This window comes from Microtus oregoni, unplaced genomic scaffold (assembly GCF_018167655.1).
Source record: "Microtus oregoni isolate MIOR12 unplaced genomic scaffold, Mior012 000007F_ref0000211, whole genome shotgun sequence".
Classification (NCBI taxonomy): domain Eukaryota; kingdom Metazoa; phylum Chordata; class Mammalia; order Rodentia; family Cricetidae; genus Microtus; species Microtus oregoni.
This window is the reverse complement of record NW_024543066.1, coordinates 22,441,716-22,453,914: the sequence shown is the minus strand read 5'-3', so window position 1 is coordinate 22,453,914 and position 12,199 is coordinate 22,441,716. Positions and strand designations below refer to the sequence as shown.

At 49.4% G+C, this 12,199-nt stretch overlaps 1 protein-coding gene across 2 annotated transcripts in view; it reads left to right on the top strand.

Moving 5' to 3' along the window:
• The window catches only part of Cnnm4 (cyclin and CBS domain divalent metal cation transport mediator 4), a 42,883-nt gene extending 31,340 nt beyond the window's left edge, over nucleotides 1-11,543 (top strand). Inside the window, exons 3-8 of one of the 2 annotated variants that reach the window (XM_041655808.1) lie at nucleotides 231-365; nucleotides 1,318-1,487; nucleotides 1,777-1,873; nucleotides 3,958-4,020; nucleotides 8,149-8,330; nucleotides 9,038-11,543. In XM_041655808.1, the coding sequence (XP_041511742.1) occupies nucleotides 231-365; nucleotides 1,318-1,487; nucleotides 1,777-1,873; nucleotides 3,958-4,020; nucleotides 8,149-8,330; nucleotides 9,038-9,235 (845 nt within the window). In that variant the 3' untranslated portion in view covers nucleotides 9,236-11,543. The remainder of the gene's footprint in view (nucleotides 1-230; nucleotides 366-1,317; nucleotides 1,488-1,776; nucleotides 1,874-3,957; nucleotides 4,021-8,148; nucleotides 8,331-9,037) is intronic. The other variant, XM_041655809.1, reaches the window with a different exon arrangement.
• The last annotated feature ends 656 nt before the right edge of the window (nucleotides 11,544-12,199 follow it).

Below are 12,199 nucleotides of genomic sequence, written 5' to 3'. Positions count from 1 at the left end.
CCCATGGCAGCTCTGAAATTAGTGTCCTTAGGTAGCAAGACTTCAGTTCAGGGGTGTGGGGCCCCGGCCCACTGAGCCAGGCCTACTGGCCAGCCAGGTGCCCTTCACCTGTGGTGAGGAGGGAACACGATGCTGAGCGCAGTGCCTGGAGTCCTCCTCTGTCCTCCCTGTGGAGAGGGGCCTGGACACTAGAGAGTCAGCTTCTAGCCCTCAGACTTCTCTTTTTACAGCTGATAATCGAACCCGGAAACGGGTATCTGTGAAGAACAAACGAGACTTCTCTGCCTTCAAGGATGCTGACAATGAACTCAAAGTGAAAATCTCACCTCAGCTTCTTCTAGCTGCTCATCGCTTCCTGGCCACAGGTAAGAGTATGGGAAGTGCCTTCCTCATGGGTGGAGGTACAGTCACAAAGGGGGTAACCGTGAGCCTCTGGCCACTCCTCCTGGAGAGAGAGAGCAGTGCGAGCTGGGACACATTCACTCTGGAAGGGTTCAGGTATTCTCCTTCCTTCTTTGTTCACCATGACTGGCTATCACAGACTTCCAGAAACAATCTAGCTAACAAAGCAAGCACTGAGACTTCCAAGGGATACCTGGGAGCCCCAGGCCCTTCAGGCTGTGGCCCTGCCGTGTGCTCTGCCCACTCCTGGCCTGCTCACCTGCCCTGAGGAGCCTGTTCCCAACACCAACTTACCCACTAGTTTCCGCCTATGCAGGGGAAGACCTTGTGCCCCCAGGTGAGCCTGCAGAGCTGACTTGTAAATCAGTGGCATTTCTCTCTTATCACCTCTAATTCAGACGGGCCTGGGTGACAGTTCAGGAAAACACTGGCTACCCATGCTGTCACTCTTACTCCAGCTTCCTTCTGGCTTACCTGCTAAAGGTACAAGAATTCCTTTCCCTTTGTGTTTTCTTGCTAGTAGTCGTTGGTGCAGAGAGTAGTAATTGTTTGTAGGAACACTTAATGAACATTCTCAAGGGAAGAATGCGTCTAACTGTTGGGTCATCTCACTTGACCACCCAGGGGAGTTTTGTCCTCATCTTACTGATGAGAAAACTGAGATGGGTAAGTCCAGTCATCTGCCCAAGGTCATGGCTGTTAGTACTGGAGCCCTGTGGGTGGACAGATTCCATTCAAGCAGCAGAGGCCAAGCCTGGCCCTTCCCAGGAAGATGCAGCTTGAAGCAGTGTCCCAAGCAGGGAGGACTTAGTACAGAGTGGCCATGGCCACTTAGATGTTGATTCAGCAGTGACCCGGCTCCGGGGCTACCTGGTACCAGCCCCATGTGAAGTTTCCCCTCTCTCTCTCCCACAGAGGTGCCCCAGTTTAGTCCCTCTCTGATATCAGAGAAGATCCTGCTCCGACTGCTCAAATACCCAGATGTCATTCAGGAGCTCAAGTTCGATGAACACAACAAGTACTACGTTCATCATTACCTGTACACTCGGAACAAGCCAGCTGACTACTTCATCCTCATCCTGCAGGTGAGCCTCTGATGCTGAGCCTCAGAGCACAGGCCACTCGCCCCTCCAGCGCCTGCATCTCCTGCTTCCGATGGGCCCTTGGAGAGTGTGCAACCTACGCTTGAACCTGTGCTCCAGGTGCTACTCTTGTGCCCACAGGTCAAGGCCTTGAACACTGCAGGGCTCTGGGGCCAGGCTTCACACCTCTCTGTTTTGTAGAGCTGCCCAGTTTAACTCCTCTCTTATTGCCACACAGGCTTCAAACCACCTGTCTAAGCTGTGTTGTAATCTTAACTGCATGTTCTTCCAGGGGAAGGTGGAAGTAGAAGCAGGAAAGGAGAACATGAAGTTTGAGACGGGTGCCTTCTCGTACTATGGGACCATGGCCCTATCCTCGGCAGCCTCGGGTGAGTTGTGGACCAGGTCCCTGTGACCTCCTGACACTTGTAAATTAAGGGCAGCCTTGATGGCTTGTAGCAGAAGGAGGCAGGTAAGGGCCAGAGCTGCCAGGCCTAGGGGAACAGGATGACCTTTCCCATTGGAAGGCTGAGGTAGTGAGGGGAGGGACTGGCTGCTGCAAGGACTGCAGACAGGGATGGTCAGGGAGTCTGGCAGTTCATGGGCTTTGGAAATTGAAATGATCAACTGCCCTTGACTACAGACAGCCTGATGAGATTAAGATGGACCAGTAGGAGACTCCTATACCATCACTGACTAAATCATCAGGGCAGAATAGGAGGCACATGAAGGTTAGGGACTAGGGATTTGGGGTACACACAGTACTGGTGTTGGGAGGTAGCTCCGAGCCTGTTTGCCTGGATAAGTTGTAGATGACTTCGGCTTCCCAGGGCCTCAGCTGTAGTAATAAGAGCGGCGGCGGGGCTGCATTCCCAGCACCCCGGCCACCTGCCCGGCTAGCTCAGTCGGTAGAGCATGAGACTCTTAATCTCAGGGTCGTGGGTTCGAGCCCCACGTTGGGCGCCATATGTAGTAATAAGAGCGGCGGCGGGGCTGCATTCCCAGCACCCCGGCCACCTGCTCGGCTAGCTTATGCTCCAAAATAATTACACAGACACTGTATTCTTTTTTTTTTAAATATTTATTTATTATGTATACAATATTCTGTCTGTGTGTATCCCTGCAGGCCAGAAGAGGGCACCAGACCCCATTACAGATGGTTGTGAGCCACCATGTGGTTGCTGGGAATTGAACTCAGGACCTTTGGAAGAGCAGGCAGTGCTCTTAACCTCTGAGCCATCTCTCCAGCCCCCCCAGACACTGTATTCTTTTAAGCACTGCTTGGCCCTTTAGCTCTAGCACTTACAGGCTAATTCTCACATCCCGATCAACCCATCTCTAATAATCTGTGAGAACCGGTCTTACCGGGAAGATTCTAACCTAGTCCATCCTGGGTTGGAGCTTCATGCCGTGTGTCTGCCCGGGAGCGGGGCATGGCTCATCCCGGGAGCGGGGCATGGCGTCTCTCTCAGGCATCTGCTCCCGAGAGGAGAGATGTCGAGACTCTGACCTCACTTCCTCTTCCTCCCAGCATTTTGTTCTGTTTACTCCACCCACAGGGCCAAGCAGTTTCTTTATTGGCCAATGACCTTCCTCCATCACTCAGCTACTGCATTTTGTTCAGGTTTGGTTCTGATAGTAGGGGCGATCATTGGGAGATAGGTCCTGGGTGGCCCAGGCGTCCCCTGGCAAGTCTCATCCTCCTGGACGTTCCCCTGTGTGGACACTCTGACCTTGGCAGGGAGGGGTGTGCCAGCTTACCTCAGGGAAAGAATAAAAGCTATCTTTGGTGCCTAGAGCAGGCGATGCCAATAGGGCATTGCTGTAACTCTTAAAGAATCCCGGTGCCACGCTTGTCACTGTCCTGTCCCTGTGCTCCTGCTGCATAGCGCTGAGGCACCCTCGGATATCAACACAGCACAGCCACTGTATTAGGATGAGCCAGGGTGTTATGGGCTCCCAGGGCAGGATCCAGGGCAGACAAGTTGGGCTACAGAGCAATTGCACCTCACCTGAACCCACCAGGCCTAAGGAAGCCTGACCTGCTCCTACCCAGAGAGAGCATCCTTGCCTTTTGCTTAGGGAATTTTTGATAATTTGGAATGGAGGCCTGGAACTCCTCATCCTCCTGTTGTATCCACCTAATGTTTGGGGAATTCTTGTTCAGAAGGGACTCCTCTCAGTGCTGAGGTAGAGAACTCTCTGGGTCTTGGGCTCAATCACTTGACCCTAGGTCATCACATTACATTTGGCGTGGCTGGAAGGCAGGGGAGATGTCTCTGGGTACACTTACTCTGATAGGGCTCTTTGATCTATCCTGAGCACCCTCCCATCTAAGAGACACACTTAGACTGTGCCCCACTCCCACTTCACCCTGCTTGAGGTAGCCTGGCCCATCGAACCTGCCTCTCCATCCTGTTCCTGTGGCTTGTGACCCTCCCCTGGTCACTGACTTCCTCCTCTGTTGCTCCAGCGCCTCCTGTGCAGGCTGGGTGTTCACCCAGCAAGCTGAACTCCCTGCTCACCTGGCTCTCAGGTAACCTGGCATGCTGGAGAAGTGCACAGTGCCACCTGTTGCTAGAGCTTTGTACTGCAGCTGCACTAATAGCTCCGGTAGGAACCTGGGAACTCCCTCCTAGGCACACTTAGGGTCCAGCCTGATTCTTAATGGGTGTTGTCTCTGCGTGACCTAGAACTCAGTTTCTGGATGGGTTTGCCACAGTCTTGGAAGGGCCTTTCCAAGGGTCTTTCGGTCCTTGAGAAAGCATCATCAACAGACAGACACATACAATGCTCATTACAAAACCCATTAGGTTTGGGAGTGGAGGATTGTCTTACCAAGTCAAGTGCACACGCTCAGCCTGTGTCTGCTGTGGCCTGGAGGAAAGAAAGGCCAGCTGGCCAGCACCCTGCTCCCACTCGCTCACAAGCCTCTGCAGATGGCATGTCATTCCACTAGCTTTCTTAGACCTTCTCATCCTTCTTCACAGCCTACTGAGTAAGGCTGCAGGACGGCAGCATGAGGCATCTCCGCCTGTTGTTCTTAGCCAAACTCCACCCCGTCTTGTTTTTTCTCACTTGAAAAATGGAACTAACACTGTACCCACTTCAAAAGCTTGGGACGGGAGCAGTAAGTGAGATAACTGATGTAGAATATGCTGAGCCCAACTTTCATTATTTCTATTTTCTCTGTAACAACTAATGTGTGACATTCCTACCAGCAAGTACTTAGGAAAAAAACAAATGCCAGGTGCCACTTCTGGACTTGGCCTCTCCTAGGAATCATGGGAGCAGTTAGAGATGTTTAGTTTGAAGATGCACGTGTGTGGGAAGGACCCAGTCAGCCCTGATTCTGGCCTAGCTGGTGAGCCTGCTCAGGTCAGGACCAACCCAGGTCCTGACAGCTCTAAAACTTGACAACCCAGTCAGTTAGTTCTGGTTTTTTGTTTTTATAATTAGTTTTTGTTGTTGTTGTTGTTGTTTTAGACACAGGGTTTCTCTGTGTAGCTCTGGCTGTCCTGGAACTCATTCTGTAGACCAGGCTGGCCTTGAACTCACAGAGATACACCTGTCTCTGCCTCCCAAGTGCGGGGATTAAAGGGCCACCATACCAGACTTATAATTAGTTTAATGTCGTTCCCCCCCACACCCCATGTCTGTGTGTGTGTGTGTGTGTTTATGGGATGGAACTCAAAGCTTTACATATGCTAGACAAGTAAGTACTCCACCAGCCCCTCAATTTTTACTTTTTTTTGTGTGTGAAATTTCTCGTAATGTTTCACAGTACATGCTATTCTGACCCCCTGGTTTAAAAATAATAAATAAAATGGTTATTTAGAGCCAGACAGTGGTGGTGCACACCTTTAATCCCAGGGAGGCAGAGGCAGGCGGATCTCTGTGAGTTTAAGGCCAGCCTGTTCTACAAGAGCTAGTTAGAGAACAGGCCCCAAAGCTACAGGGAAACCCTGTCTTGAAAAACCAAAAACAAAACAAAAAAAAAAAGATGATGACTTAGTTGTCACTGGCTTTAGTCGCCCCCCCTCTTCTTATTTCATGGATGACCAGGTGGTGTTCGTATCTAAAATGGATGCTTTTCCATAAATCCCCTCATCAGGGCAGGCAGGAAGGCTTAGAAGGTAGAAGGTCTTGCCTCACAGCCTGGTAACCTTAGTTCAGTCTCCAGAATCCCTGGTGGGATGAGGCAACCGACTCCTGAAAGTCGTCCTCCGACTGCCATTGATTCCCCCCACACACACGCAAATTCTTTCCTGCACACACACAGACACAGATTAAAAGAAAAAAATAGTGGGTCTGGAAAGATGGTTCAGTGTTTGAGAGCATTGGATCCTCTTCCAGAGGTCCAGAGTTCAATTCCCAGCAACTACATGGTAGCTCACAACCATTTATAATGGGATCCAATGCCCTCTTATGGCATTTGGATGTATATGCAGATAGAACGCGCACAGATAGAATATATAAAGAATTTTAAAAATTGTTTTAAAGAATTGAAAATAGGGGCTAGAGAGAAGGCTCAGTGGCTAGGAGTGTGAGCCACTCTCGTAGAGTCCTGAGCCCAGTTCCTAGCACCCGCGTGCCACCTTACAGTGCTCATAATCTTTTTTTTTGTTTTTTCCCTTTTTTTAAACATTGGATCTTACTCTGTCACCTAGAATGGCTTGGAACTTACTGTGTAGCCCAGGCTGGTTATGCATACCAGGTAGTACTGGGAACTTTGAATTCAGTTCCTGGGACTGCTCCGTGAGACAGTTTTAACTAGTGTGGTCCAGGCCCTGGGTTCGATCCCCAGTACTGCAGTAAAACAAACAGAGTCAGCACCTGTTGTGTTAGTAAACATTGACTAAAGAGCGTCTTATCATTCAAATAATTAAGATGGATAGTTTTAAATTTTATTACAGCTTATTTGTGTGTGTGTATGTGTGTGTGTGTACAAGCAAGTGTGCGCTTGTGCACATGAGAAGTCATAGAACATCTTGTGGGTCTCAGTTCTCGCCTTCCACTGTGTAGGTCCAGGGGACTGAACTCAGGTCGTTAGGCGTGGCAGCAAGTGCCTTATCCTGTTGAGCCATCTTGCTGGCATTTAGTGTAAAAATGTTAAGTAGTAACGCCAGTATTTTGTCTTTCTCTTCCTCTCCCCCTCGCTCCCTTTCTTTCTTCTAGAACGTAAGTGGAGTTTTCATTCACGTTAGCACCTTGTATGTGGTCTTCCAGTGCCCACTCTTTTCTGGTTTTAGTATTGGGACCACTACCCAGTCATTGTCATCAGACTGTATGTTCCTAGATTTTTCTAAGTGGCAATCACAGCCACCTGCGTGTAGGCACTCGGCTAAAGGCTGTGACGGTCCAGTGAGTCACTGGGCCCAGCCTTCTTTCTGTCTCCACTGTGTTGTAGCTAGCTAGCCTAGTGGCTAGTAACTTAATAGCTCTACAAAGCAAATCTGCTCAGCCTACTCCATCTGCTCAAAGATCTTCCTTGCTCTTCAGGAAGAGTTCACTTCTCTGTGTTCTCATAACTAAGAGCCAGGGATGGTTGATTAGTTTCTTCTCTTCCCCTCTGGACTTGGGTTAACTACCCTTACCTGGGGAGGGAGGTCTGTGCTGCTTTTGGAGCCTCTGTCTTTCTGGAACAAGGGCCTGTTACCCCATTCCTCTACCAGGGTTACAGTTACACACAGAGCACACCTCTGACCCTCTTCTGAGCATTGTAGGGTATGACAGGTTTCACGTTGCCAGGGTAGAATTCATGAGAAAGCAAACTATACGTGTCTTTCCTTTTTCTGGAGATAAGGTTTTACTAGTGGCCGAGGTGAGTAAAATTCATGATCTTTCTCACCGTGGCCTCCTGAGTTCTGGGATTGCAGGCGTGTGCCACTTGGCTCAGCCTGTGCATTCTTCCTTTTACTACATGTATTTTTGTCTTAGAATACACAGTTTAAAGCAGTTATGGTCCTGTGTGCTTTATAACCCCAACACTTGGGAGGCAGGTAGGAGAACTGAATTGGAGGCCAACTTATGCTGTGTGATGAGACCTTGCTCAAAACAGTTTTTAAAATACTTTGCATTTTATTTACTCCTGTCTGCATGAATATCTATGCATGTGTGGGTGAGTCCACACCTATGTGGAAGCCAGAACATATCAGATCCCTTGTCTATTGAGTTACTGTTATTGACTGGAAACCAGGCTGACATATGAGTGCTGGGATCCCAACACCAAAAATCCCCATGGTTATGCAGCTAGCACTCCACTGAGCCGTGTCTCCAGACCCTCTCCCAATTGTTTTTAAGTGTAGGTCACTTGACATAAGTTGGTGTTAGAACAGGATAGTGGTTTGTCTGTCAGATGAGGGAAATCATTGTGTTATATTCACTAATGAGGGGTTTTGTAGCCATAAATGTCTTGGTTTTTATTTTCTGGTTGGTTTGCTTGGGTGACATTCTTAATACTTACCATGTGACACTTTTAAGCACACTAATGGCTCACTGACCCCGTGCAGTTAGATTTTCTATGTGTGTACTTCTGTTTGCCCTGAAGAACTGTGACCTGTTCCTGGTGGAGACATGGCCCAAACATCCATGACTGAGGTCAGGCCATGAGCTGCAGTGAGCCCTAGGACAGACCTGTGTTGATTATGTGCTGTCCCCACAGACCGGTCCCCAGCCCACCCAACTCCACTCAGTCGCTCAGCCTCCCTCAGTTACCCGGACCGCAACATAGACATGACATCCGCCTCATCTCTGGCAGGCAGCAACCAGTTTGGGAGCTGCATTCTGGGCCAGTATGTGTCTGACTTCAGTGTCCGGGCGCTCACAGACCTGCAGTACATTAAGGTAAGTGCTACCCACAGTTTTCCATTTCTGCGGTCCTGTCCTATGCATTTAGATAGCTCTGTTCTGGAGCCAGCATGGGCAGTCCAGACCGGAACACTTTTTTGGGGGGCGGGGTCTTTAAAAAAAATTAGATGTCACTTATTGTGTTTCTCTAGTCGTGCTGGAGATCTAGCCAGGTCCTCATCCATGCCAGGCCAACAGTGTACCACTGGGCTCCAGGCCTAGGCCTTCTTGTGTTTTTGTTTCCTAAAGACATGGTCTGACTGTCTAGTCCAGGCTGGCCTCAAGCTCTGAAAGCCTCCTGCTGCAGCCTCCTGAGTGAGGAGATTACAAATACTGTACCATCATGCCACGCCTAGGACAATTGATGATGATGATGGTGAGACATGCGTGTATGCGTGAGTGCATTTGTGTGTATGAGTGTGTGTGTAGATCAAAGGACAAAGAACAAGGTTAGTTCTCTTTCTTCACTTTTACGTGGGTTCTGGGGATTGAACTCAGGTCTCCAAGCCTGTGTTGCAGGTGTGTTTCCCTACTGATCCCTCCTGCTGACCCCTAGAACACTTCTTCCAGCTCTTTGAGAAGGACCCACCTGGCCACATGTCTCCTGACCCAGTCTAGCTGGATCTCTACACCTCAGCCCTGCTTCTCACACTCACCCTTCTCTCTCTCTTTCTCTCTCTCTCTCTCTCCTCCTCCCTCCACAGATCACAAGGCAGCAGTACCAGAATGGGCTTCTGGCCTCCCGCATGGACAACAGCCCTCAACCCACCTTGGATAGCTGTGCCACCTGCTCAGAGAACTTTACTGAGAAGTCTGAGCTTCCTGTGGTGGATGAGACCACAACTCTTCTCAATGAACGCAACTCCTTGCTGCACAGAGCCTCCCAGGAGGGCGCCATCTGACAGGAGGGCCCGGAGACTCCTGCCCACCCTGCAGGGGTCTCCCCAGTGGGCCCACATGACGTCAGGGAGCCTGTTAGGCTAGAAGGGGTGCAGGTAGATATCCTGCCTGACTAAGCAACTAGACATCCCTCCCAGGGGATCTGGCTGCAGATGGGGACCTCTTAACAGCTCTGACATGATGCCTGCCCAGCCCAGCTAGTGAGCAAAGGCTGTTTTGTCTTTTTTTTTTTTTTACACTGAGAGAATTTTTAAGCTAGGCTCATTGCTCCTCTTTTTAAATGTCATTTTGGGAAGGGAAGACAGGGTTAAGGAACTTTATGTATAAAAAAAAAAGAAAAAAGAAAAAAAAAAGAAAATTTTTTTTTTCAAGAAACCATACAAACTTTAAAAGGGGAAAAGGGTTCTTCACCCCAGGAAATAACAGCCATAACCTGTTACTGGCCAAGACCTTGTAGCCTGTGTCTGTCGCTCTAGGAACCACTCTTTTGCAGCAGTGGGGGTCTGGAGCCCACAGGAGGGGACTCCTGGGAGGAAGATAGTTCTACCTAGGAAGCAGGGATCCAAATTATACTGACATCAACTGCCAGGACACATGTACTGAAGTCACTGAGGCTGAAAGGTGCTGGGTAACCGACCAGGGACACGATGACCCCGGCAGCAGAGAGGAAGACATCAACTCTTATCAATTACCGGATCCAGTGAGCTCCTAAAACTCTGTCCACAGGCTTTCCTGGTGAGTGGGGACTCCGCCGAGAACCACCCCCTGGCTCGCCTCTTCCCCTTTGGACAATTTTCTCTTGTAAGGGTCTGGCTCCAAGAGTGAGGCATGGTCTTTGGCTCTACGGTTGCTTATCTGCTTCTTGACCATGCCCTCCGTTTTACCAAAGGTCTCCTCTCAGAGGGGACGGCACCTACATTAGAAGTGACTTATCAGCTACTCCTTTTGGTTCCAGGGCTGAATCTTACTGTAGGTATCTAAGTTAGCAGTCACTGCTATACCCACCCACAGCTGCAAGAAGAGTCAGGGTTCAGCAGCTCCCCCAGGAAGACTTCTTCCCCAGCTCCCCGTTCCTCTCTCTATACTCATCCCTCTAGGGACTGGGGACAGGACACGCTGGAAGTCACCCCAGCTGGGGCATCACACCGTTGCCTGTAGCTAGCTGAGGGTCATCTGACCTCACTTGCCCACTTAAGGACCCTCTGCCGTTAGGGTTTCACCTAATGGTTACCTTTGCCTGAGGATTACCTTGGTGAGAGGGCAAAGCTGAGCTTGGGCTGACGCTGTGGGTACTGCTGAGCATTGCACGCCATGGGGAATCCTACCCCAGTGCCACCCTGGGAACCCCGAGTGGAATCAGGCCATGGGGCACAGTTCCACAACCCTATTGTAAGGAGACTTGAGGACCATGGGCCACATCTTCCCTTTTGTTAGGAGGAATAGGAGCTGGGGTGTAAGATCCAGGCAAGTTAGAACGTGGCCTTTGGTGACATTTAGTCACTCTTTGTCTCAGCTAGTGGAGTTCTGTCACCCCAAACGCTGCTGTGTACCCAGAGAATCCTCACTCCTAGGACCAGGGTGTCTTGTACCCCTGGCCAGTCTGAGGTCTCCTCCACTCATAGAATTTACTCCTAGAAGCCTGGAAAAGAAGGTGGTTTTCAACTCTAAGGGAAAAGACACCAGACCTCCGCGTCCTTAAGAAACCCTTAGTTTTCTGTAGGTGCAGCATGCTCCCGTGTCCCAGCTGTGTTCCTGAGAGACCTAAGTGTCAGGTAGAGCCAAAGCGCGTGGTGGGTGTGAGGCAAAAGTAGCAGGTACACACACTTCCACAGCTACCTCTCTGCACACACAGTTACTACCAACAGACAGGCCTCTCCTTCCAGCCCTCCCCTCCCTCATTTAGAATCACTTCTTGCAGAGGGTCATAATTATTTCCAAATATTACTGGTCTGATGGCTTCCTCCTCCCAGTGCAATTTTTCACTTCCTCTTCCAAACTCTGGTTCCTGGGCTGAGCCATACCCTGGAACTGGCCTGGTCTGTATGTCTTCCCAGGTAAGGAAGACTTCGCAGGTGACATTCAAATGGGGAGGCAAGTCACAGTCGCCGTAGCAAATGACTCCTATTTATTTTGCATTAAGATTTTAATTTGTATATTTTTGTGATTTATTTTGACATTGTTATGAGTTTGACTCTCGGGGAGTTTTGTTGTTATGACTCTTGTGTCTTTTGTCACAAAACAATGATAATATTTGCTAAACAATATATGGAATTTATTTTTGATTGGTAATAAAAAATGAAATGCATATAAGTCTTGGTGAGCATATCACTCGGGTGTTTTACTTCTGAATGCATTTACTGTATGTTGTAGAGACAGAAGTGACTGGCTGTCACTTGTGACAGGACAAGGGCAACTGAATATTCCGAACTGTTTGGAAGTGAAATGCAAGCAGAACTCTAACTTACAAACTATTATAATCACGGCAGTTGCCACAGGAGTTGTGGAGGGGTAGCTGCTGGCAGAAGCAGGGCAAATAAATCAGATGTCAGTTCTGGAAGGGAGCAGCTGGGAAGAGCAAATTGCCCTTTGGCCCTCTGGGGGATGAGGGCTGTTTGGCTACTTTGTGTATATTGATGGTCTGGCGGAAAGTGTCTATCTCCTGAGGACAGTGTCCAGCTGACTGAGGGTTTCCTTGTTGTGGAACCCTTTTGTGGCTTGCACATATACTGAAAACTAGCTTGTGCAGTTCTGTGCTCCAAGGCCCGAGAATCAAGCAAGCAAAGCTCAACATTAAACTGGAGGTTGTTCTGCTTGTGCTTGAGGGGGGGGGTCTCACTATGGAGTATCAAATTGGTGGGGATCCCCTCGCCTCCACCTCCTGAATGCTAGGAGTGCAGGTGTGCATCGCCATACCTACGGTTTTTGATTTTGTTTTGAGACAGAGTTTCTCAGAACAAATTATGTAC